General features: G+C 36.5%; 1 protein-coding gene across 1 annotated transcript in view; it reads right to left on the reverse strand.

Moving 5' to 3' along the window:
- Window positions 1–27,041, reverse strand: part of fig4a (FIG4 phosphoinositide 5-phosphatase a) — a 62,709-nt gene that overhangs the window by 20,872 nt on the left and 14,796 nt on the right. Inside the window, exons 7-18 of the mRNA XM_036129816.1 lie at window positions 25,660–25,822; window positions 23,052–23,149; window positions 15,812–15,945; window positions 14,038–14,154; window positions 12,803–12,848; window positions 11,391–11,539; window positions 10,894–11,060; window positions 7,036–7,174; window positions 4,294–4,352; window positions 3,155–3,302; window positions 2,867–2,950; window positions 1,210–1,405 (exon numbers count right to left, since the gene is read on the reverse strand). Coding sequence (XP_035985709.1) covers window positions 1,210–1,405; window positions 2,867–2,950; window positions 3,155–3,302; window positions 4,294–4,352; window positions 7,036–7,174; window positions 10,894–11,060; window positions 11,391–11,539; window positions 12,803–12,848; window positions 14,038–14,154; window positions 15,812–15,945; window positions 23,052–23,149; window positions 25,660–25,822 — 1,500 coding nt within the window. The remainder of the gene's footprint in view (window positions 1–1,209; window positions 1,406–2,866; window positions 2,951–3,154; window positions 3,303–4,293; window positions 4,353–7,035; window positions 7,175–10,893; window positions 11,061–11,390; window positions 11,540–12,802; window positions 12,849–14,037; window positions 14,155–15,811; window positions 15,946–23,051; window positions 23,150–25,659; window positions 25,823–27,041) is intronic.

The raw sequence follows: 27,041 nt of genomic DNA on the forward strand, positions 1-27,041 counted from the left end.
TTATTTATCACTATGTCAATCACAGAGAGAGCAAATAACTCCCCACTCACAAAAACAGAACTTATCATGACTGTGTGAAAAATAATTAAGGGATTGAAAAAGCAGAAAAGTGGAAATTTTGAAAGAGAAGAGAAAGAATGATGGGGTAGAAGATCAGGTAGGACCAGGTAGGCCGCGATCTACCGAATTAAAATTAAGCATATTCAATTAAACACTTTTTTATGTTCTGAAATAGTTTTATGCAAGTTATTAAAGTAAAAGGATGCATCTTTCTGTTTACTACAATTTAAAGGAACATTTTTGGATTTGGGCCTGTTTCTCTTTCAAAAGGGCCTGAGCAACATTTTAGAGTAAATGGTATCATAATCCCTTCAATATAACTGGATATTTAAAAAAAAAAAAAAAAAAAAAAAAACTTACAGAAAATGTTTTCATCAAGTATTACAGCAGTAAAAGAATAATATATTAACTTTTTCCCCCAGCAATAAGTCTGGAGTGACCCGTTTGTGTATCAGTTTGTTTGACAACCAGGTGTTTTTCTTTTCTTCTTTTTTTTGTTTTACACAGTCACATACAGGCATAAATAAAAAATATTGTTTAAGTGCTCCTCTTATGTCGGTCATGATTTTTTTTTTTTTCACAAAACTTGTGTTGCAAGATCAGCTTAATAGCCGCACTGCTTTTGACTTTTTAATTAAATTGAATGTGGCATTGTTAAGTTACTTAATGACAATATTTAATTGAATTTTATCTTAAAGTGCTATAATATGATACACGTAGAGGCAACCTGTTGACCTTCTGCTCTTTCACAGACTGTGTCTAATTCAGCTTGATGTAAACGGACGACAATAACTATTGTGATAGACTTCAATAAAAGGTGGAAAAAAAGAAACTAGGGAGTGGTAAGACAAGTCACATTGGAAGGCAAAATATCATTAAGGCCTAAAATACAAGCTGTTACCGTTGCATTTCCCTCAGGTCTCTTGAAGACATTATTTATAGTTGGATTATCAAATGAAAGGAAGCAATTCTCGCTTCATTATAAAAAAAAAAAAAAAAAAGTTCTAAAACTATTTGGTTGGTAGCGGATGTGATTGAGGCCTCATTTAGCAGAGCGTACATCTGATCTCAGAGGAAGACACATTTGATTGCAGTAATATTTTCCTCTGACGTGAAGATTTATTTGGCCAGCACATGGACTTATCTTACCTCCTGTGTGCGACTGCTCTCTCCAGACTCTGTCAGCAGCTTGATCGGGGTAGAGCGCTGTGAAACGGGCCCTTCGTCGTCCCGGTCCTCCTCCGAGTCGTCCTCAGACGTACTGGAGATGGCCTCCTCACTGGGGGGAGGAGGTGCACTGGCTGCAGTCTTCCTTTGGAGAACGGTCTCCTCCTTGCTGCTCTTGCTGTTCAACAAAGATTAATATTATATGATTAATAGTATCTGTATGATTAATAGTATCCGTTATGTGCAACATAGGATGCGGATCAATGTCTTACGACTTGACTCAAAGTATTTCATAATGTAGAAATTATCAGTTTGAAGCTCAATATTTTCTAGTTTTTTATAGAAAACTCTAGTTTGATGATGTTCTTTCCCCATTTTAAGTGCTACTGCTAAGGTAACTAACTAAAATGTTCCAGATTTTCTGATATTTTTCTAAGTGAAAAAAAAAAAAAATAGTTTGAGAAAACAGCAGCTCATTTCAACTCGTTGATGGCCAGGTTAAGCATCTTAATGAGCCGCGATTTTGAGTTTAAATGCTCACAGAAAATTTTAGGAAATCTTGCAATCTAAATATTTTTATATATATATATATATATATATATATATATATATATATGTAGTTTCCAGTCAAGGAGCAAGTGTATTGCAGAATTATTCATTCCCCAGTTAGGTTGCCACAAATTTCAATGCTAAATTCTGCACTTCATTGTAGCTCTGCCTGTATGTTTACTGTGGCTCAGGCTTCTGTCCCTGCTGAAGATACGCTTAGCATAACGTGGCCCTCACTATGCGTCACCAAGTGGACGCTGTGTTCAAGATGACAGGTAGTGTCATTTCTTTCCCTAAATATAGGGTTTGCTGGCCAAAAAGTTGCCTTTTGGTTTTCTTCTGATCAGAGCACCTTCTTTCACATGTTTGCTGTACTTTCTAAACGACCAGTGGCAAATTATCTTCAACAGTGGCTTTCATATAGCCACTACTTGATAAAGACCAGTTTTAAGAAGCGAACGATTAACAGATGTCAATTTGGTTCAGTTTCTGTTCTGTCGCCAGATTCTCCCATTTGAGCTGTGGATCTCTGCAGCTCCTCCAGTGTCACCATGGGCCCTCTCTGCATAAGGCCATTACAGGACAGCTGTGCTTATACAGAGATTAAATAACACACAGGGGGAGTGTATTCACTAAACGTATCTGAATGTCACACCAAACAGCTTTATCACTACAGAAAATGTTGTTTTGAGGTCAAACTGTGCCTCGGCACAGAACATTTGACAGGTCGTGAATAATCATTCGGGTTAATGTTGCTCTGCAGCAACGTGGAGATGAGAGTAAAAGCTTTAAGTGTTATATATTTTTTTTCCTAGTAATGTTTGCCTCTTTTAGCTTTTGATTTCAGACATGCATGCATTCACAAAGAGCTCATCAATGTGTCCGCTCAACAAAAACATGGAAAAAGGACAGACCGTATTTTCTGGTTACCTGAGAACATGATGATTAATGAAGCTGTGTGTGTGCCTGCGTGTGTGTGTGTGTGTGCGCGTGTGTGTAAGGGCACAGTGACATGGGATTCACCTCACAAAACAAAACAATAACATAAACACCGGTGTGCCAAAATGAGCATGGTTAAAGAGGGACTCACCCCAGCACTGATTTCCCGGTTTCCTCTGGCTTGCGAACAGTGAATGGACTTGGATCCACTCCCAACGTTTTAGGCATTAGTTCCCTTTATAAACACATTTTAAAAAGGCATTCAGTCAACATCCTTTTGTATCGCTGCACTAAAAAGATACTAAATTCATCACAAATTGTTAAATCAGACTCTCAATTTGCAATTGCCACATAAAAGAATAAGTAACCTCAGCATGAGAGCTGATTAAAATCGTTCACTTCCTAAGTCGTAAATGTTTTGGTGTGTGCACACGCGTACCTCGCCGAGTTAGTCTTGCTAATGCAGAAAGTTTCATCGAAGGAGGTGAGCTCGTAAGGTTTAAAGAACTCTGTGTAGATGTCAACACTTTCATCAAACTGGTTCATCCTCTTCACTTTGACGGTCTTCATCGTCTCTTCGCAGGCGACTGCACGCACAAGGAAAAGCACGAACTCAGGAACATTAACAGCGTTTTGACTTCCCGAAACAACGTGCACCGCTATGCTCGAAAGAGATCAACGTGTTTACGCAATATTGGAAAACTAGATTAAGACAAAGGTTGCTTACAGAAAGAATGCATGACATAATAGGAAAAAAAGCAGCATTGTAAACAGTTTTCACATAAAACACGCAAATAAAAATCAAAGCCGGTGCGGCAACGAGAAAATATACAGTCAAAGTTGCCAAAGTCAGATCGTTTCCAATTCATTCTTTTTTTTCTTTTTTCCTTTAGGAGTTCCTGCAAGTACATAATTACACACTCAGTATGTACAAGTACTCATATTTACATTTGTGGAAAACTAAAGTTATCTTAATAGAAATAAATTACACTGACTTCATAACTGTATTAGGCCTTGTTGCAGGTAAGAGTGCTTGTCAAAATACATAAAGTTAGCAACCTAAAACCACAACTACAGTTTGTTTCTTTCTTCAGATCTTTCTTCTAGGTAGCTGAGGTAGGAGGTTGTTATTGTGTGTACTTATATCTTATTTTAAAGGGTTAAGGTTACAGAAAGCACAAAACACAACAAAATGAAGAAATCATATAATCAGATCCAGAATATTCAGCATAAATAAGGCACACCTTGCAGAATATATTTTACTTTATGTGACAATTATGGCTATTGGCGATTTGCCAACATCTTTTTCAGGGGGGCATTCCCATGAAACAGACCTTGCCTGAACAAATGATTTGGCTTTTTTAAAAGTAGCTTTTTGAACTGTTTAGAAGTAGTTTTAAAATAAACAAAAGTGGAATGAGTGGGCGACGGCTTAAGGGTGAGGAATCAAACGGTAATTGTAGCTTGGTGATTCAAGGTTTACCTCCAACCTGGAACTTGGAACCTAATGAGCAGAGAGAGCAGACAAGCCTTGGCAGCACAGTTTAGCTGCAAAAATAGTCAAAATATGGAAATTACCTTCATCATATGGTACAGGTAAGTAGGACAGGACTCCCTCTGACCACCAAAATGTGTAGCTGGAAACAAGTGAGACAGAAAGAAATAACATTTAATAAACCTTTCAGAAAACATTTTTTACAGGCTAATATGTCCTTTCCAGCCTGCAATCTCATCTGGGCTTTTACTTAGCCTAGATTTGAAAATTGGCTTGGCATGCCCACCTACTGTACTGCTGAATGCACCAGACTGTTATTCAGCACTATAAAAGAAGAAATGCATTTAAAGTGATTTACTTTGTGATCTGCCCCTTATGTCAGTCGATATGTGGCAGCCAAACTGATTACAGCTGCAGCCATGCTAATTTCTTAGAATAATGAGTCCAGTTCATGGAGCCATTGTCGCCATGGGTGCTAGTTGTCCAGGAAAGAAAATTAGGTCTACTTTTGTGTAAGCATTAACAAAAAAAAAAACAAGACAGCGTGGGACATGAATACACAACATATTACATATGATACTGGGTCAAAAACGCCAATGTAATATCGTGTTACCAACAGAGCTGGTCCACTTTACACGGTTAAGTACAAAATTATTCAAACTCCTGAAAGATTTCTCGGTAATATTTTAATTTAACGAAGAAACGGCTTCGTCATAAAAAACCTGCATCTCCTAAATTACAATATTTCTATATTTGTATGAAATGGTATGTAAATACTTACGCCCTTCTCCCTAATCAATGGAAAAACCACCATTGGAGTTACAGTAATAAAACCCTTAAAACCGCTGAGCAGCTTTAAGCATTGTTTCTGCACCCAGGTTAAGAATTTCTCTCTTGTCTTTCAGCTTCAAGTCTTTAATGTTGGAAAACTCAGCTGTCTTCGGCCTAATCTTTAACTCCCTCCTCAGACTCTCCAAAAGATTAAAGTTGGGATTCTGATTTTGTTGTTGTGTATACTTACATCTTATTTTAAAGTTCAAAGAGAGAAAAAAACAATGGACAGGACAAAATCCACATTATGCAGCCTAGACGAGGCACAACTTGACAAAATATGTACATTTTAAACATAATAGAAAAAAAAAAATAGGGAGATGGAGATTTGCCAAGATTTTTTAAGGGGACATTTCCTTCAAATGAAATTTGCCTGAACACATTTCTTTAGCTTTTATTGAAAAAACAAAAATGTTGACCTGTTTGGAAATGAGGCCAACTCCCCAGATTCTCACACAGATTCAAGGCAGGACTGACTGGGCCGCTCCCAAAATTATAATGTTCCACCAAATAAGAAGAAAATAAGCTCGTAAATTTAAAAAAAAAAAAAAAAAAAAAAAAAAAAAAAAAAAAAAAAGATTTTAAACCTTAATCTGTCAGGAGTATAAAGAATATTTGGAACAACTGTAAGATGTTAATAAAATGGCGTCATTTGTGCACTATTACCTCAGTAATTACATTATAACTAACACCGGTTTAAACCGGCTGCTTGTTGCACCAGGAAAAACTTTATATTTGGCTCCATATGCAGCAATGAGGCTTTTTCTTTAGTTTTCAGTGGAGACAAAGATGGTCTTTAGAAGATAGTAGTTGATGTGTTGTGATGGACGAGTGGTGTGTGTCTGCTGATGGTCCTGGCTGGACGTACTGGTCAAATGTGAATGCGTGGTATGCATGTGCCTGGCGAGCAGACCAGTTTGTAGGGCACAGCTTAGAGCTGATGTGTAGGAAACAACAGCACTAGTTTTGCCCGTAATGTTTGCCCCTTGGATAATACAATGGATTATTTGCAGCTACACCTACACACAGAGCATGTGACTACCTCCCTTCCCCTTCTCACAACCGAGCACCGGACCTGGGGCGATAAAGCCTTCTGCTTAGCTACTTTCTCCCCAAACACATCTGTGAATGTGCAGACCTATCCACAATCAAATAATAGCTCTAAAATCCCCGTTTTAGAACTGCTGTGTAATTTCTGTCCGGTCTTATACTTATTGTGTGTTCTATAATGTCTTCGGCCAAGCATGTCAGTGTCTTGCTTTTAGATTTTGTTTCATGTCCTGTGTTTTGTACTTAAGTGCTCCTATTTTGTATTTTTGTCTGATTCTGTGAAGTGTCTTTCAGTTTTTTTGAAAATAGCTATACAAATAAAATGTATTATTATTATTATTATTATCATTATTATTATTATTATTATTATTATGTACACATTGAAGCAGGCGGTCATTTAATCCATTCTCATTTCATACCATTGTCGTTTTGGTTGTTTCTTGCCCAAGTTTTTCAGGAGAAAACTTTTCACACAGTAGTTTGTATTAACCATGCTCTGGCTGGTATCTGCCAGTAAAGGGTACGTAAGTAATCGGTTTCTGCCTTAACAAACAAACAAACAAAAAATCTCTGATTTTAAGTTTCTCTGTTTTCTATGTGTTCAGTTTGAGTTTTAAGGCTACAACTTAAATGTACAGATGCTACAAACATTTATGTTCATCAACAACAAAAATTTAATTTGTGCAGCATCTCCCACACAAAAAAAAATCTGTTTTAAAGAGAGAGTTTCCCAGAAATAGCCAATTGCAACTTTTCAAGTCAGTAGTGACATAAGCACTAAAACAAACAAAACCTTCTCAAGGGCAATCAAAACCGTAAATTATTTTTTCCTAAATTTCACTGTGTATAAAAACTGTCAGAGGCATGTAGGCTCATGCCATAAGACTGATTTATGTGTGTACTAATACCTAAAGGAGCATTATAGTATATAGTGGTGTCTTTACCTGCGTCTGTTGTGTTGAAGGGCCATGGTGCTCTTCTGGTGAAGGTAAAAGTCAGTCGGAAGCTCCCACAAATGTGGCTTACCGTCCGACGGCTGGTAAACTTGGAGGAACAAGTTGATGGCATCTTGTCTGTCTGCATCTGGAGGGTCCAAACACAAGCATCAGTAACAAAAGATTAGAAAATATCAACAGGTGAGAACAGAGATATGTTTCACTGGATTTAAGTCTGGCCATACAAATACTGAGTCCTATGAAAATTTAATTATGAACAAGCTTCTAACAACGTTGCAAAAAATGTGTCTATGAGAGCTTTATTTCTGTCTGTAAGGCCGCAACATAATCCCAGTATTTGTTTGTGTGCTCAGCCTGTGGCATGTGTTCTGCATGTTGCCCAGTCTGGTGCCATCTAACGTGCACGTTGGTTCACGTGCACGTTGCTCCAGCAGAGACACACTGGATATTTAGAAGTTAACTTCAGGTCAATTAAAGCATGTCAAAAAGGCTTTTTTCACCAAGTAATATCAAGACTGACATTACAGGTGAATCACTATGTAAAAGAAATTAACTGAAAAAAAAAATAAAAATACAACATACATTTGTAAAAGGTTGTGACAAAAAAAACAAAGCTATCCTTGAATCAAATATTGTAAATAAAATGCATGCAGCAGGACTGAGCATCATGTGCTTAAAAAAAAAAATTAGTTCAGTTTATCCTGCTGCCGTCAGTACAGCAAGAATATATATATATATATATATATATATATATATATATATATATATATATATATATATATATATATCTATATATATATATATATATATATATATATAGATAGATAGATAGATAGATAGATAGATAGATAGATAGATAGATAGATAGATAGATAGATAGATAGATAGATAGATCTACAAAATAAGTCATGCAAAAAATAAACAAAAATAAAAAATAAATGAAAGATAAATAAATAAATGGATTTAAAAAAGTCAATGAAAAAAGTGTTCTTGAAAACACCATAAAAAAACCCAGAAAAGAGCTTTAACTCATCTGGAAAGGCCTGCGACAGGGTTTACGATTGCGTGACAATTTTTTCAGGACAGCATTGTTTGATCAGACACGAATGCTAGACAAGAAGTTCCTGACTTGAATTACCCTTTAATTCAATCCAAATGTTTTATATCAGGTTTATATCAGTTCTTCTACAATTAACTTGGTCATCCATGCCTTTATGGACCATATTCTGCCATTTTTGCCATGCAGTCATGTCTGAATATGAAGGAACCCTCCTCAAACTTTGGAGCAGCAAATTGGTTTCACTTTGACGTAACAGCACAGCCCAGTTGACTGAAATCCTTAGAAATAAGGAAATTTAACGAAATTTTCCACAAATATCTGTAGAAGCAATCTGCATCACGAGGTGCTTAATTTTTACACACTGGTGCACATCCAACTGATTAAAAACACCTGAATTCAACAATTTTGGAGGACAGCCCAATACTTTTGGCCATATTATGCAGTCATTTTGACACTTTCTGTATCCAGTCTCCTACACATTCTATACTTTAATATTCAAGTATTTTCAACACTCAAATCCTCAAATATCTCTAATAATAATAATAATAGTAATAATAACGACAACAACAATAATAATAATTTCATTTTAAGACAGTTTTAAACATGTAATTATTATAAGATGTAATGTACTTTGGTTTACTTTCTTTAGTTTTTGGAATTCAGTTTCAGTTTTTTTCTAAGCATTTAACTCTTCAAAAATGCATTTTATATCTGAAGCTCCACATCCATCCATTACAAACTGAAAACCGTAGAAATGTTGACGGATCAGTCGGTAACTCTAAACACATGTTATAACATGGTATGCAAATTTATTTTTAATAAATTATCTATAATGTCAAGACATTCCTCTATCAAAAATGATAGAGGAATGTCTTGACACTTGTACAGACTAGGAAAATGCTAAAAGCAAGCCTTGTGCCATTTCTCATGTATTTCTCGGATGGAAATGTGTCAAGTGTAATTTTCATTCAACAAGCATTCAGCTGCATTCTACAAAACTTATAGGTCTATATTAAAAACTGCTAAATTGATCTAAAAAAAAAGTGCATCTTTCATAATGTCCGGTACCTAATCACTTTCACTGAATTGAAGTCCAGCTTTAAAGTCTCCATTGCTCACATCATACACTGTTGCAGGATAAGAAAGTATGGTGAAAATAGTTGTTACATTCTTGTTTCCATCTTTACTTTTTTGCCCATCAGTCTCCCCAGCAACAGCCACGAAGGTAAGTGACCAATAATTGGTCTTAGAGAGCCAAAGAAGTGATTTTCCCTGTACAAATTTAGAAAGTGACAAAAATCTGGCCAAGAGTCTTGAATCGTGATCTTTTTCCTTTTTTTACAATAATAACAACTGAGCAAAAGAGAGGCATGATTTGGACTATTTAGAAAGCTCATTGTGACAATTAGCTTAAAGAGATGTAATTAGTTTGAAAGCCCAGTGACAAGTAAATGACATCACGCTTACGTTGTAATTTTATGTTTTCCTTTTAGAAAACAGGTTGAAAGAAGATACCAGGTGTTCAGACAGAGAGGCTTTTTTTAATATTTTTTTTTTCCCAAGTTCAAGTTCTAGTCATTGGACTTCCTGGCGATCATGATTTTGTTGTGTGACTACGTGATGAAATATGCAGTACTTTCTGCAATACTGTTTCAGTGCCTATAAAATATAACTTAAGTCACTCCTACTTAACACTTCACTATGGACAAAGTAACCGACCCACCAGCTGACCTACATTTTTGAAATGATCGTCTGACCTTTATAAAGGGCAAGACACACAAAAGGAAGTTGACTAAGCAGGTAAATTAGAGCAGCGCTGTTTATCTGCAATTATAACAGTTGTAATTCTGGTTGACTCACTAGTGTGTCATGAAAGTATCACTGTTCACTCAGAATTGTTTTCTTGTCAGCAAAATATCATGCAACGACAAGCTGGGGTGTGATTTACATTATTATAAGCCGGAAATGAGAGCATCCTCTTGTCATGGGAGCCAAAAAAAAAATCTCAGTGGAGTACACTTCATGTCTGGAAACTGATGGTAAATTAAACAACACAGTAGGACAAACTATATAATATTCTAGTTGTAAACAATATAATTTCCCTAAACCTAGTGTTAGTAATTCAATAAGGTTAATGCCAACATCAAACAAGAACCAGATTTCCCAGAAACTGGGGGAGGACATGCAGTTACATTTTGACACTACATTCCTCTCGCCTATACCGCCAAAACACTACATTTTGATGCATTTCTAATTATCTATGCACAATATGTTCCCTAATTGATTTAAAGAAAAAAATGAAGGAAACAACAGCACATCATTTGCTCTATCAGAAGTCACAGATGCTTTTTTTCATGCATTTCTAACTTCTTCAAGTATTCCCTTGGTTGTCCTCTTATTTGTCGTTAAGGCAGTAGATAGCTCGAAGACACTAAGCAGTCTATTTATGGGCGACATTTAGAAGTTTTAGCATTAGTAAATCCAGGTCTGCATAGCTGTGTGGTGGATTATCCTGTCACCGTACACTTCCTGGTTCAAGCCTCCAACAGACCTGCATGGGCTTTCTCCAGGCACATTGATTTTATTCCACAATAAAACGTATTAGTGGGAGGGGAAAAAAAGGCATAAGACACAAAGATACTGTGGGGTATACATATCAGAAACCCAGTGCAAATATCTCTGGCCTTACAGAATCTAGATCTTTACAATGGGTGAACCTTAGGATTTCACCACTGAGATAACTATTAATAATCACATATCGCTGCTGGTGTCGGTGGCACACCTACCTGAGAAGGCGTTGCTGTAATACCGTGATAATGTCTGCATGATATCTTTGGAGTGCTGCGTCCACGGTGCAATCTTGCGGTAGGTTTTCACCCTGTGGACCAGTTGAGAGCCTCCATACTGCAGAGATAAAGTGTCTCCATGGTCCTCATACAGCTCCTCGAATAACCTAAATTGAGCAGGGGACAGACACATATATATATAAAAAAAACAACATAATAGTAACAACAATGTTGGAGGGTCTTAATTTAGATTTTTTTTCAGTCATGGCTTTGAATGAGTAAAAAAACAAAAAAACAAAAACAACGAAATCAAATAATAGGATAGATTTCGCTGACTGGTCAGATCAATACATTAACCATGATATCAGTTGTGTTTTTTAGTTAAGCAGCTTGTAGCTTTAATAATGAGGTCGTGAAAACCTTTACTGAAATAAAATATGCAGTCATATGGTCCTCGTGTGAGTCTTTGTCAACTTGTTATAAACATTGAGTCTTACCTGACACAGTCAGTATCAAACTGTAGCTTGGGTTTATCAATCATTCCTAGTGCATACAGTTGATAAGCCAGCGCACATTTCCCCACCATAAACTGGGCTGTATTGGTACGGTCCAAACAATCCACGCAGTTGGTCCTCAACACACCCGTCTGCAACAACAAAGTATTTATTAACCTGCAAGGGGTAATTTATCTCCAAGACCAAACGTGAAAAAATAGGATTGAAAATATTGAAAATATTAAACACTGCAGTCCAGCGACATACTTTAAATTTAAATCAAAAACAAGTTACTGCGGGCTTTTATCACGCCGAGTTTTAAATGTTTGTGTGTGTGTGTGTGTGTGTGTGTGTGTGTGTGTGTGGGGGGGGGGGGGGGGGTGGGTCCCTACTTTTCTTCAGTATTTTTAAAGTCTAGCCTCCCAGTTCAAACGGCCATTAGGGAGTTTTTTTTTTTTTTTGGGGGGGGTGGATGGGTCCCTACTTTTCTTCAGTATTTTTAAAGTCTAGCCTCCCAGTTCAAACGGCCATTAGGGAGTTTTTTTTTTTTTTGCCGCCAATGACCTAACGCTTGAAAACTTTAAAATCTTGCAAAACATTTTCAATAATTATTCATAAATTTTTCCAATATTCGTTTTTTAACCAACCTATACATCTTTTACTACTTTGTTATTATTACAACTTTTTTAATATATATATATTTTTGGTATATTTTTAAATTAATTTTAGAAAGATATTCCTATTGTAGTTTAAAGCTCTGATTTGACACAACTGACCCCTTAGGGTGAGTCCCCTTTGGTGACAGCACAAGCATTTGCCAAAAAAAAAAGAAAAGAAATGATATTAGAAACAAACAAAAAAAAAAAAATCACTAAACTTGTTTTCTATAGGTTTTCTCTGCATCTTTAATAACAAGTTGACGTGTCTGTGCCTTATGCACAACATAAGCACTGTAACTACGGCTATGGACTGTTGTCAGCTAGCAATGTTGAAGTTGGTGTCTGATTTGTAGGATCTCCTTCAGCCTCGAATTAAAGGGCCCTTCCATTACTTTGAGAACAAACTCCAGATTATTCCATTGACCGTCTATTACTCAAATTCCAAACTACTTGAGTTTTACAATATTTTTAGAAAACTCAAGTAGTATTATGGATGTCATGAAAGCAATGGCTACGTTTGACAGAGGAAGCAAGGAAACCGCATTATACAGATGAGTCAACCCTTTATTAACAGATTCTGCAGTCTCTCTTTTGGCCACATTTTGTTATGCGTAGAGATCAAGTTGGATTATAATGATCACAATCTCAAATGAACTACAAAGCAATTTTCCTAGAGTTTTTTGTAATGCGACTTTTAGAAAAGTTGCATATAAAAAAATCTGCGAGGCAAAGTTACACCAAAACTATGTGATGTACCTGTAGTCGTCCAGTGGATGTAACGGATCCACCCACATCTCTCCACCTGAAAAATTACAAAAAGTTAATTTACCAGGTTAAAAAAAATTTCTCTATTACTACTCTACTACATTGAGTAAATGTTCTTATGCCATTTTCTGTTTATTTAAAGAAACCTTTTGAGCTTATTCATTGATAACAGCTATCAAAATATTTATGACACTATTGAGGTTCCTTGCTTGTTTAAGACTGATTTTGATCTTCAAACTACACTAAATAAAGGATTTTGGTGGTAGGTAGGGAACTATATTTTATTGTTTAGCTTATAGAGTTTTAGAAATCTTTCCACCTCTTTAAATATCAACTCAATGGTATTAGTTATGTTTTGAAATGTCCAAAAGTATGAGATTTAAAAAATATATATATACAAACTCAAGTTTAATACGCTCATTGAATTCCTGCTTTCTCAAAGAGCAACATTAAAATCAGCGGATGCTTCTGGTTGGTCAAATTAAAATTTGGGACAGCCACAACATAAATTAAGGGGTGTTGTCATGCAAAGTGCACTTTGTCAAAGCACAAACTCAGATACTTCCTTTAAAACAAGACAGAATGAGGTTATGCATATGGTAACATATCCCAGAGCAATATAAAGTAACTGAACCAAGAAGTTGTTATAAGAACAAAATTCAGACATAAACTGTTCCCCTGTGTGAGATGAAGACAACAGGTGCCGTCACTTAGTTCACCCACTCCTGTGAGTGTCTACATAGGAGCAGTGGTTGTGTGTGCATGAATATGCATAACCAAGCAAGTGAGCAATAATTACGTAATGCAGAAGAAAAGGTAATAAATATTGGCTGGGGTATGGCTGCTGGGTTACATAACAGGATGGTAATAGTGGCTGAAAGCAATTAAAATATGCAGACGATGGAGGAACCAGTCTCCGAGTGCAGAGATGGCAATCTACTTAGCTTATTAGGAAAAGTTTCTCTGCGTTAAACCCGCCATCAGGCATCATTTCCATTACGGACAAATATCTTTCAAACCCAAGCAACACTGACACACTTCATCCTGCATAGGTACGAAAAGATTCATCTTCGCACTCAAAAGGAATCGAAAGTGAGATATTCCTGACAACGTTTCACAATTATTATTTTTTTTAGTCTAGATGCTTATATGTTGACAACAACGGTGTGTGTTTCTGGTTCTTCTTCTAACTGGAAAAAAGTCCAGAGTGAAAAGCAAAGATTCACCTGTCGTCCGGTCTGAGGGTGTGGCAGTAGAAGTCAGAGCGATTGATGAAGAAACCTGTTCGCTTCACCACATTCTCTGCTATCATGCTCAAGCGGTCCAAAACGTTGCATAATTTGCTGAAAAAAAAAAAAAAAAAAGATTGTGTCACTATATACCAAAACAAAGTTGGTAGGATGGCTGTAGATTTACAGATTACACCTTTCTACAACAGGATATATTATTATAGGAAGTATATTCCATTGGGGAAAATGTATGTTGATGATATTCTTCGAATAATTGCTTTAATTCAGTGTTTTTTTGCAAATTCTCTGTGTTCCCTTTTTATTATCCACATAGTTTGCACAGACTTGTATTTAGCAGTGAAACAGGGGTTTTCCACCTTTGAACCCACCAAAAAGTTGCAACCGCTGTCCAAATAACATAGGAAAAAAGCAGCAATCCACTGGAAAACTCCTTTCATCTTTCCTTACATTTAACAGAGAAAAACTGACTAATGGCCACTTAAACTTTTGTTAACTCTGTTCAGGTACAAGATGTCATGTGTGATGCTTGGCCAAGCCTGTTACAGGCTTTTAGTGGAGCTGTTCCTGGCAGGTACATCCAAGTGTGAGAATGACCACAAACTGCAGGCTGGAAAAGTCAGGATACAACAGAGGCTCATTTAAACCTTTCTGTTTTCTCTGGGAGGCATTTCTTTCAACGATAAAATAGCTGAAGGTGAGTAAGTTCATAATGACAACTGGGGTCATCCATGTAGAGGAGATCAAGTACGCTGATGAAAGGAGTTAATTTTTTTTGGAGTGAAAAGATGTAATGGTCTGATTTTTGGAGGCAATTACTGACTTTTCATTTGATATTTTCATAATGTACGCTATAATTTGTTTATACACATATTTCTTTTACAAAGGTTGCTTTTTTTAAATCCATGCTTAATAAAATTTAATGAATGCTTTGGTAAAGCATGCATCCAAATTATAAATAATTCTTTTTTAGAAAGGTTGTAAAAAAAAGAAAAAAGTTTTTTGATGGCCGTTACCCCCATTTGGCCTTCTGATAAGGCTCTCTTGGGAAACTAAGGGTTAGCGTTAGATGTGCTGGAGATAGATGTGCACAACAAGATATAAATATTGCACAGGGTAGTCTCATCTTGATTAGTCCAAAATAGGAAACAATACAGTCATAGTTCATTTAACAAATTAACTATGACAAAAACAAATATGCTCCTTCATGCAATAATGTCATAAGTATAAGACAAAGCTTGGAGAAGCGCTCAAATGGCAACAATAAACTTAGGGAGTGTAGATAACTTCAGTCCAAGATGTGTCTGTAGGAAAAGGATTTGATTTGAAATTAACTTCTTCAGAAGATTATCTGTGATCTTGTTTTTTTTTTGTTTTTTGTTTTTTTTTATACATATACCCATTTAAAAAAATCACCACCTTAACAGAAGTGGCTTTCACTGTTTTTAAATGGAACTCTATAAGAAAACTATAGTAAAGCATCTTTTAAGTAATTAAGCTGAGAGAATGCACAATACATTGTAGTACCAGTTGTATAATTCAGGATATGGTCACTCTTATATATATATATATATATATATATATATATATATATATATATATATATATATATATATATATATATATATATATATATATATATTCACACACACACACACACACACACACACACACACACACACACACACAAACACTTAAGAATAGGAGAATTATTGCATTGTATCAGATTCTTTTCCACTGCCAGATTTGTTACCTCTTGGTATAGCGGGCCATGTCCCAGGCGATGTAGTCAATGCGGTGGTCAGGAGGGAGGAACTGATTGAGATTGATCACAGCTGGGTAGAGCTCTTCACTGAGAATCTTTTCATGTTTCCTCTTTTCACGTTTCTGTAGAATCAAAAAGGCAAGTACTCCAGGTTACTGACAGATACTATTTTAGCTCTCTGGTGATGGTAGGTCTTGAAGGAGTTCTCAAAGGTAGTAAGAAAAATAAAAGTAATCCGCTAAATAAAAAGGTGTGTCAAAAGTTTTTACTGGTAATGTATTCCTGTCCTCCTAATAGTGACCCCAAAGAAGGATCAAGTTGCAAAATACCATGTACACACTTTAGTTGAGTGTCTAAGTGAAGACTGGAAATGTTGTGGAGGCGAAAGTTAAAAGAATTGAGATGTACTGATTAATACATTTTTCTGTAGATAGGCTCTGATCGGTGATCCTATGGTCAGATCCTTAAAAGTAAAAAAATAAAATAAAATAAAAATCTGATTTCATATTCCTATCAACTAAATGCATCAAACCCACCCCAAAATCAGCCTTTTCTGCAGATAAACTATATAAACTGGGCCTAAGGCCAATACTTTAATGTTACTGTTTTACATTTTTTAGTGAACTTGTTTAGTTCTGCAGTATTTGTCTTAAAACAGTTTTAGTGCTGCCCTTGAATGGTGGCTACTGTAGGTGAATTTTCCTATTGGTTCAAACGGTACATGCTTTTGTAACCATAGCCTCGCATTTGGGTATAAAAGCATCTCAGTCAGACACACGCCCCTGGTCCACGGCAAGTCAGACTCAGGGGTTGAAATTGGAAAGGATTGAGAGCAATGAGAGCATTGAGAGCATCGATCAATAATGTTTTGGGTTACTGCTTTGAATGTTAGCCCATGATGGCAATGATGCTGCTGAAATAACTTTACCACTGAGAAACATTGTGGGGCAATGCTGCCAAATAGTGATGTACAGTATGTACATTATGGAAGAAAGTTATGAAATTATACGGAAAGTGATTTTACTACTCTTGTATTTAGTACAAATAAATAAGTATAGTACTTGTCTAAAATGGGAAAGGTGTAGTCTAATTTATTGTCAGAAAGTGAAGAAAAGAAGATTATTTTTCTTTTATACAGGTTATGTAAATATCTGCTTCCAGCTGCATGTGTTTCTAACCTGAAAATAATTACTTACGTCAATAAAAAGGGAAGCAGTCAGTCTGTCTCTGTGACTTGGACCATCCATTAAGTTATTTGTGTGCTCCCACATTGTGCCTTTATGACCCATCACCCTGGGTGATAATTGTCATGGATGCATCATTAAGCAGGCTCACATCTCCATTCACACCATCTAGCAGCGGCAAGCAACATGGCAACCAGCGAACTTACCAGAGCATTTCCAAACACCCACTCTGCAGAGCTCGTCAGACACAGACACAATCACACAACTTGCAGATGATATACTATAAGTATCCTACACATGAACATGCACTCACAAAGGCCACAATGAGTTTTTAACGCGAGTAATGCGGGAAACATTACGTCCGCCAGTGTTTGAAAGTGCAGTTACCGAGCCAGAATATGCAGGAGTCACACATGGCGCACACGCGAAGGCTGGTCTTTGAAATTTTAAAAGATGGAAATAATGAGAGTAATTATGTAAAATTTGTCTAACCCTGTGAAATGATTTTTTTCCTCACATGTTCATTTCCTTTCCCTTTTATCAGTTCGGTTGTGTGAGAGGATATTCAAATAATTATGATAGCATTAAAACATTTACCTTTTATTATTTCATCAAAAAAATTCCTCTGTGAGACAGAAAATGTTTTAATACACTTTAGTCCAGTTTGATCATGGGGGTGGGGGGGGGATTCACATGCTTGGCCATGTGTTCTTTACTCCTCCTCAAAAATATATGTGCACACCCCAGACTTAACAGGTTACCTGCTGACCCCAGTATCCCCACTGGGAGAGGTGGACTGTCAAGGCTTTATGGTTAATGTCCAATTTTATTCCTCTATCTGTCTTTCTGGGATAAGTGAGGGAGCATACAGTGAAAGAAGGGGGGCAGGTCTCTCCTTTATTCCCCATGGTCTGCAGATTTCACATGGCTGTCGCTTGTGCGGACAACGGAGGTTTGTGATTGGTCCCTCCTCTCGCAGCCCCCCCTTGTGAGGAACAACGTGAGCTGGAAATCCAAGCTACAAATTATATGTCTGGGTACCCAACAGAAACTGTACAATGTGATGCACAGCGAGGTGGAAGTAGACAGAAATATGCACACTTCAATTCAATCCGTTTGCTTCCCTTTAAGGATATGAAGGTTATAGCATAGGTTCAACTACACTTTCCAAGTATTGTAAAAATGGATTCCTTCTTTAAAACTTCAGATCAGTTTAAGGTCTGAAATTACCATTTCACTGAGCCAGGAGTGCGGTGGTATGTTACCTTCGATTACTCACGAGTTTCTTTATAGAGATACAAAGAAACGTCAATATCTGAGGTAGGATTTCAACAGCTGAGAATCACAAACCACTGAGGACGTCTCTTCTTACCATAAGAGCACACAGTTAATGAGAAGCAATCAATTGAATGCTTTAGAGGGCATACGTCCCACCGTGTCCTATTCGACCCATCGGGTGATACCACAGGCAGAGCGAATAAAAAGATAAACACTTGAAGAATGCAGAACATTTCATGTTTGCTTCCAAAAATAATAAAATACTAGTTCTTTAAGTGAGAAGAGAACGTTTTTTTCAGAATTATTTCTGAATTATTTGAGATGTCGCAAAATCATGCCATCTGAAACCAGCCTTGCGAGACGCTTTATGATAGACGACACGTAATCTAAAACTCCCATCTCTCTGACCAGGGGCCTCATGTAACAAAAAAAAAACTTTGGTGGATTTACTACTGAAAAAGGGTACAAGCTTTAATCAGTTTAGTTGTGCATGCACAAACAAATCCAGGCAAATGAAACTATGAGTATGCATAAATATTTGAACATTTAATTTGTACAGTTAATGTCTTTGAAATTGAGGGAAAATGAGGGAATAGAAATGGTTGGGTTTTTTTTTGCGCTGGTTTAAGTATACTATTTAATGTACACAATGTAAAATACATAAAAAGATAGTTAATGTGAATAATAACTTAATATTGTACTGAATAAAACAGAATAGAGTAATCCTTCATTGTCCCACACTGAGGAATTCCAGGCGTATTAATAGCAAGTATGGGGAAAAAGTCCACAACAGAAGAAGAAAATACTGCTCTGCTATTAAAAATAGTATACTCAGATTAAATCAAATGCAACTAAGTTGGTTGACCCAAAAGTTAACTAAAAGTGCACGTGTAATGTTGCACAAAAAAACAGCATCAGACTCAAAAAAATGGAAACAACTGTGTAATGAACAGCAGGGATGTAAACATTTAGTTTGTTGGGAGGAGAGATGATTATAAAGTCTAACAGCTGCTAGGACAAAGCATCTGTGATAAAGCTCCATTATGCGCCGAGGGTGCAGCAGTCTGACACCAACATACGTCCTTAACATACTTAACTGATTAAACGTAAATCCTAATATTGTCACACATGTCAATTCCTTCTGGTTTACTTTACGCCTTTTACACAGTATGCAGCAAGTTTCATTATGGTGACTAATTACAAGTTTTAACCACTTATCCGTTTCTTAAACCTAACCTTATGAACCATACAAGTTCCCATGAAAAAGCAGTAGACAGTGAATCATTATTTTGAACAAAACAATAACATAGTCTTATGGATAAAACAAAACAAAAAAAAAAAACGTTTCTGGGTTTAAAGGAAATCCTACTTGCTTCCGCTGTTGTTTGGTGGAGACAACTTTGTCTCTCATTCGAGAAACAAAAGAAGTCCAGTGGCATTCCTTTTTTATCACATAGGATTGTCATGCTGGGCATGACTGGAAATCTAAACCAAAGTATGAAAGAAAAGCTGTATAATCTGCAATAAATTCCTTCTGAAAGGGCAGTTTTTTATCCTATCTCATGGGCTCTGTAGATTTGTCACTGCATTAAAAAAATCATAATTACTTTTCAAAACTCTGACACATTGTTTAAACGCCACCAGAACATCTCTTCAAAAAAAAATATTGAAAGTTTGCTAGAAAAAGTTCTAGACCTAAACATTTAAGAGACCCTATAACCCAAAACATGCATATATTGAAGACATTTATGGTTTTAAATTTGATTTGAATAGATTTCAGACCTAGAAGAGGACATATCATGCAAAATCCACTTTTATAGCCCTTAAATACATGCTTGTGTAGATTGAGTCTGTAGGAACAGAGAACATTTTATTGTAGTCTGTCCAGCAGCCACATAAATGTCTTTGGATTCAGTTTTGATCATATTTTTCAAGCTGTTCTTGAATTTGTGTAGAAGATGCTCCAAAACTAGGTGTTTAAAAAAGACTCGACAAGAAGTTGTCCAAAAAAAGACCTCCTTGTGGTAATAGTATAACATCCCCACGTTTATCATGCGCACCATCATTGTAAATGATTCCAGAAGTACACCAAAGTCTGGAGTATTTCAAATTTTACGCCTGTGCTTATTCACATGACTGTAAACAAATATGCACCTAGAGACTTGGCAGCACAATGTGAAGCTATTTTAAAAAGAAGAAATCAAAAAGTCAGTCTGTTGAACCCTTAAATAGCAATGATGCCAAGAAGACAGCCCGATACCTGCACTGCATCCACATGATGCACAGCTATGAGGGCACATGAGTACATGTGCATCGTAACATCACCTGGTTGGTCAAATGTGCCTGTGAGAATTACTTTGTACATTTAGAATAATTCTGGTTAAAAATTGGGTACTAACTGCTCTTTAAAATTGACTTGATCAACTAGACAGAATGGTAATTTTATAAACCTGGCTAACGTATAGTGAATTTCAGCTAGAATAGCTCAGCTCAGGATCAAATGACATGGCTCCCACTCTTGCTGGGGACCCCGGCGCTGTCAGCAGCTGTTTGTGTAGGGGCAGTGCACAGTTCCTCAGCTTACCTGCTATAAATGACCACAGATTTGTCAGACAATAGAATCAGGATTTAAACCAACAACCGATTTAAAATTGTCTATTGATGGCTTCTTAGATTAGATTTGTTCCATCCCATTAATTGATAACGCCTGCCGTGGGTTTAGGCTGCTGTTCATCGGAGAAACAGAAGCAAAGCTGCACCATTCCTTGTACTTTGACGTGCTTGGTCTAGGCAAGTAAGGCAAGAAGTGGCATTTAATGTATGTAAATACAAATTGAAGGCTGCAGTCAAAATATGGGAGATGTCCATTCCATACCAGACACTTAAATTTGGCTTTAAATAAGGGAAATTCCAGCTAATACAGGACAGTCGGCAACCCAAGCAGTGACAGAAAAGCAGAGGGCATTATAGGAAAAAAATTATAACATGATAGAAAAACTTATGAAGCCAACAGCACAGTGGACAGTGAGGGCTTTCTTTAGGAGTTTAAGTTTTTCACCAATTTAATTATCTACATCTTATTTGTTTCTATTCATTAACCTAATAGGCTCCTGTTTTGTTAAATTTCATAAATGTGTCCAAGTTTAATAATGTGTGAGAAAATGACATTTGTTTTGTTTATTTTGTCAGTCTTTAAATACAGATAGCTCAATAGATTTCTAAAATATATGATGTGCCTGTTTAAATTCAGCATATTGTAAAAACAATTTTGCCCTTCGTGTTATGGAAGAACCCTCTTGATACAAGAGAAAACTTGGGATTTCAGGAAGATGGCTGATTATTAATTAATCTTTAGTCGATCAATAGAATTAGTAAATTAAGATTAACTCAATCAATAACTTGCATCCGTATTCCAGTGGGGAAGTTGTTTTGGTGGTCCACACATTCAGTTTATTATTTATTCGTGGGGTTATTTGGTTTGGAAAAAGGTGTACGTCATGTTTTTGTGCATAAGCTCCCCGTTGTGCATGGGGCCTCTGGTACATGTGACAAGTCATCGGCAGTTTTTGGACAATGGAGTGGATTGTCTTTTATTCAAGGCAGAAAGGAGGAAATAATAGCCATATTCCATGTAAGAACTTTAAATGGTGTGCAATTATAACCCATGGTTTTCAGTTTTGTTGACAATTTCAGCGCAATCATAACCATAGGAACTATAATATGCTTTTGGAGCTTAGGTGGGCTTTTCTTTTATGTCAGCTTGTTCCAAAGCTTTTTGATCATTAAAAAAAAATCTGCAGATTTTAACATATTAAATTGTTTATCATAGACAAAAAAAAATTATAATAAGGAAAAACCCACTTGTGAATTGCCAGAAAAGTTTTATGCTGTATGTTTTGTCAAGCCTTCCTGATGATCTAATTGACTCAATTAAATTAAAAGACAAATCTGCGTTTGTGAATCAGTTTCATAAACACTACTTTATATATAGGCTATTTTTATATATAGGCTATTTTTGAGAGTCTATATATAAATACCTTAAAGCTGCAGTAGAGAGTTTGGAGACTTTCTACTGCAGACTTAGTTTAAAATTTGAACATACACACTGTGCAGGTCCCTCCCCCACAACAGATCCTGTTGCTGCAATGTATGCAAAGCATGTCAAATTACCAGCTTTTGCTAACACCCAGCCATCTTCCCAGGTGATTTTAAAGAAACTTTGAGGCATTTTTTTTTATCACTAATCTTCTTTTCAGAGGGCCAACATTCAAGTGCTCATATATTCTTTAATTATTTTTTTGATTTTCAAAGTTTGACATCAGTGGAAAGCTTAGATTCCACTCTTTCTGTAAATAACAAATCTGGGGAGAGTTGTTCCTGGTTTTGCCTTGGCCTGTGACATATGTAAAAAATAAATTTTTACAAAAGTTCGCTACTGCAGCATTTGTTTTTAAAAAAAAGGTCTTCCAACCCATCAACTTTAGATTTAGCTGGATAGACATCATTAACCATCTAACTTCAGTAGGGATTAGATTTTTTATTGCTAAATCTGTTGGATAAACCCAAAGCCTAACTGCAGTACTTTCTGTCAGCACAAGCAGGTACCCTCTCTACACTTTTAAGCTGTGCTTTGACAGATTTCGCCAAAGCCTTTGCTACCATGCACCATGATCATGGTATAACTCTGTTGGGGGAAGCTTCGGCCAGGTCTCTGTGGCAAATGGGATTTCTGATCCCAGAGGAATGTTTCTGTAAGTGCTTATTACCTTAACCAAGTTGAGGATGATGATGGGTGAGCCAAACCGCTGCAGCATTTGGTCGAAATGCAGGGCAGCTATATTAGCGTATGGATCTGCTTGGTCCACTATAAAAAAAGGGAAAAAAAGAAATCAGAATGAGATGGAATACAAGACTATAAAAAAAACTTTCTTGATCAGTGTAATTGTGAGGGGAATTGAATATCTCTATCATGTTCCATTTATGGCAATATGTTGTATGCAGAGGGCTGTGCTGCGGATGTTGGGAATTAAGGTATACAATTCTTATCTATTTAACAATACAGTCATGGAGGCATTCGGTCACTACTAAAAATATTAAATTCAATGTCAAGGATCTTATATATGTTATATAAATATATATACAATATATACAATCATCATGGTATTAAAGAACACCATCCAATAAGACAAACAAAAAGAAAATGGTGCGACACGTAAGTAAACACAACTGCAACAGTCTAGGATCATGGCAGCCCTAAACCACAACTGTAGCAAGACTTCCTCATAATAACTTCTCCTAAGCACCAGAAAACCTCTGCATGTGATTCCAGGAGAGCAAGTTGTTTCTGAAGCCCAAAGATTAAAAGAAATCTTATGGTCAGTTTTAAAAATAAAATCAATTCATGGCATTATTTTTGGAAACCGTGTGCACTTGCTTTGTCGAGGTTGAAAGCTAAACAATCTGTAAAACCTGTAATGTCAAACATCATCACAACCCCTCTGCTCAATGCTTCAGGTAAAAAAAATGTCATTGAATTCATTAGGGGTCATTTTTGCAAATGCTTCTGTTGTTGTGCAACTGCGATCACAGCTTCAACCTATTAAATCATTTTTTCAGAGCTTTACCGGGGCTGGCAATGAGTGAGGAGGCCGGTGCATCTTTAAATTTACTGATACTCCAGCTGAGAGTTTCCAACTTTGTTGTAACTCACTTCAACATCCCCCACATGATAACTTTGCTCCCCTCTAGAGTTAATATGCTGAAAATTTCAACAGCAGAGGAGCAGAGCAAATTATTTAGGCTATCAACTTCACCATCATGTCATCGATCATCTTCATTCCAGTCATTCCCCATTACATTACAGATGTAAATCAGAGTCTAAACAGTCATTGTGACATGACATGGATGGTTATTTATTTACAGTCATGGCGCTGATCTAAAATATTCTTACAGATGTCAGGCAGCCACAAAACCAAATAAATATTACAACCTGACTGCCGTTGATTGGACACCCCCCATCCCCAGCCCTCAAAGGATGAAAAGCCAAATAATTATAGTCCTGTAGAATAAGCAGCTCACCAGATTAAGAAAAACCAGCAGCTACAGAAATAACTAGATATTACTTTTTAGCCTCTGACAGTTTATCTGCACAGCTATTTAATAGCAGGCTTGCACTTCTACCTTACCAGACACCAATTTTCGGATGATGGTACCTAACCCTGCTTTAACTTTTCCACAGTTTTCTTGCTGAAATGTCTGTTTTGTTACCAGGTCTTCAGTTGGTTCACTAATGTTTCCTAACAAACCTCCAAAGCCTTCACAAAACGGGTATATTTATAATCAGATTAAATTACATGTGTAGACACTGTTGACCCATTTGGTGTTTTTTGTGATGGGAAATGGTTGCACTACATTTCATTTAGAGGTCTTAATAGAAACAAGCTGCACCTCGTACTGTAATTAGTACATAAAATAATTAGCTGACAAACATCCCAAAATGTGCAAAGACACAATGGTGAAAATGATTCTTTCATTTATGCAGTCTTCTATGTTAAGACGGCCCACCAAAACTGCTGAGATTTTCAGTGTATTACCACAGGATTAATAATCTTAATTTTTATCAACAATATACACAAAGATATGATACAAAAATCTAACCACACTGTCCAATTTCAGCTTATGTTTGCAAAAAGTCAGACAAGGACTGTGTTCAGGGATCAAAGGAGGACCGTGTCAATGAGGTAAACCAAGAGAGAGATTGCTGATTAACATCTCAATTTAAGGTCATCTGAGGATGAAAAAGGCCATAGCAGAGGAAAAAGGATTATGAGTTCATGCAGACATTATACAAAAGTAAATCCCAGCGTATTCCTGTTGATACACACAGTAAAACATGTCAATCTACACTGTCATCAGTCTCACCCGATCTCCTCCCTCCGGTCGAGGTCTCAGTGCTTTTATCCCATTCATAATGAGAGCAGCGAACAAATACAAATATGGAAACCAAGAGGGGGGTCACCTTGCCCTCATCTACTAATCTTTCTAAATCCTACTTACATTTGTGCTTGTACAGGAAATAGAAGGGCCTTAGTGGGAAACCAAGCTCTTTTTATAAAGCTAAATGTCCATGAGCCAAACAGGTTATTTTAGGTTTTGAAAAGCAAAATGGGGTTTTTACTGAAACATTTTAAGGTTTGGGCCTCTCTGCCGCCTCGCGATATTTTTAATAATGAAGCATATGAAACTTCCAAAATGAAAAAAACGACAAGCAGTTTGTGTTTTTTACCAAGTATAGCTGAATAGCTCAAAGCACAACAAAACAGTGAAAAGTATTCCCTTATAAGAAGTGTATGAGATGTGAAGCAGTACTCTTACATCTTATGGGTGGCTTTGGCATCATGGTGGAAATGTCCTGAGACCAGTAGAGTGGCACGGAACCTCGCACCTGGACGTACGACGAGTAGCTTCCTGCTGTGAAAGACATAATCGAGGCATCGTGGACGATCTGCTCGGTCTCTACCTCGTTAGCTACGTCCCCCTGGCGTGTGGGGGAAAAAATGTAAAGTAATCATGAACATGATTTTCAAAAGCAGCCATTTTTAAAATGTGAAGGTTCTTACAAGAAAATGTAATGAATAAAAACAAAGAATGAAATGGAAATAGCATTTTGTTTTCACTAGTCCTGACTTTCCTTCAATCAGGCAACAAACTTAAATGAATCAGAGTTTGCAGAAGAATTTAAACATTTCAGAATCTCCTATGCCATGCGTTGCACAGGTCAAAATTCTTACTTGTGACTTTTAAAAATGACTTATTTTAACTTTAACCAACATTGAATATTTTTTATAGCACAAATAATGCTTAGGTTAATGGCACAAATATATTTATTAAGCATAGAGGAAACAGCAGTTTGATATTGCACTCAATGAGCTCCCTTTTCTCCCAACTCAAAAATACTTTCATCAATAAATTCAAAAGAACAAACAACCCACCCACTGAAGAATAGAGAAAGAAGAGGCAAACAAGCTGGTTTCACAATACAGATAAACGAGCTAAATGAAAAGAAGAATTTAAGCTCGATGTCACACTATTATTTGCGGAGTAAAACAGACGATTCTAGAAAATGGGGTGGTGCATCGTCATGTGAAAAGATTTTTGCCCATTTATAGATTGTTTCTGTTTTGGCTTCTTCTTTTGGTCAAACCTTAATGTTTTAGTGTTTAAAAACACATTTTTATATTAGACAATGATAACTAGAGGACCTACATGTAGCTGTTTTTAAAAGATGATTTCATTTTTAAGACAACCAAAGCTGTCCAACCAGCAAGGCCCTATGATAAAAAGTAATTGCCCTCTAAACCGAATCACTGGTTGTGCGAATCTCATCATGAGCAACTACAATCAATCATTTGCATAACAGGCAAACAATATTTTCTAGTGCTGTGAAGGGATTCTGAACAACTTTTATAGCATAATTCTTTAAATTTAGCTACATAGGAAGGAATGTCAAGCATTAAAGGTTTGTGTGCTTGACTTTTGGTATGATGTTCTTTCTCCAACTATACCAATGAATATCTTCTCAAAGGCCTTGGGATTATCAAAGTTTTTTTTTTTTTCTTGGCAGATGTGAGACAGGCTTTTTTTGTTCTTTCTGTTCAGCGGTGGGTCTGGTCTTTGAACTCCCCCACAGATGTTGTTTTGGCCCAACCTCCCTCTTACTATCGGGTCATGAACACTGACCTTGACTGACCTTGCGT

The sequence above is a fragment of the Fundulus heteroclitus genome, unplaced genomic scaffold (genome assembly GCF_011125445.2).
Source record: "Fundulus heteroclitus isolate FHET01 unplaced genomic scaffold, MU-UCD_Fhet_4.1 scaffold_220, whole genome shotgun sequence".
Taxonomy (NCBI): Eukaryota; Metazoa; Chordata; class Actinopteri; order Cyprinodontiformes; family Fundulidae; genus Fundulus; species Fundulus heteroclitus.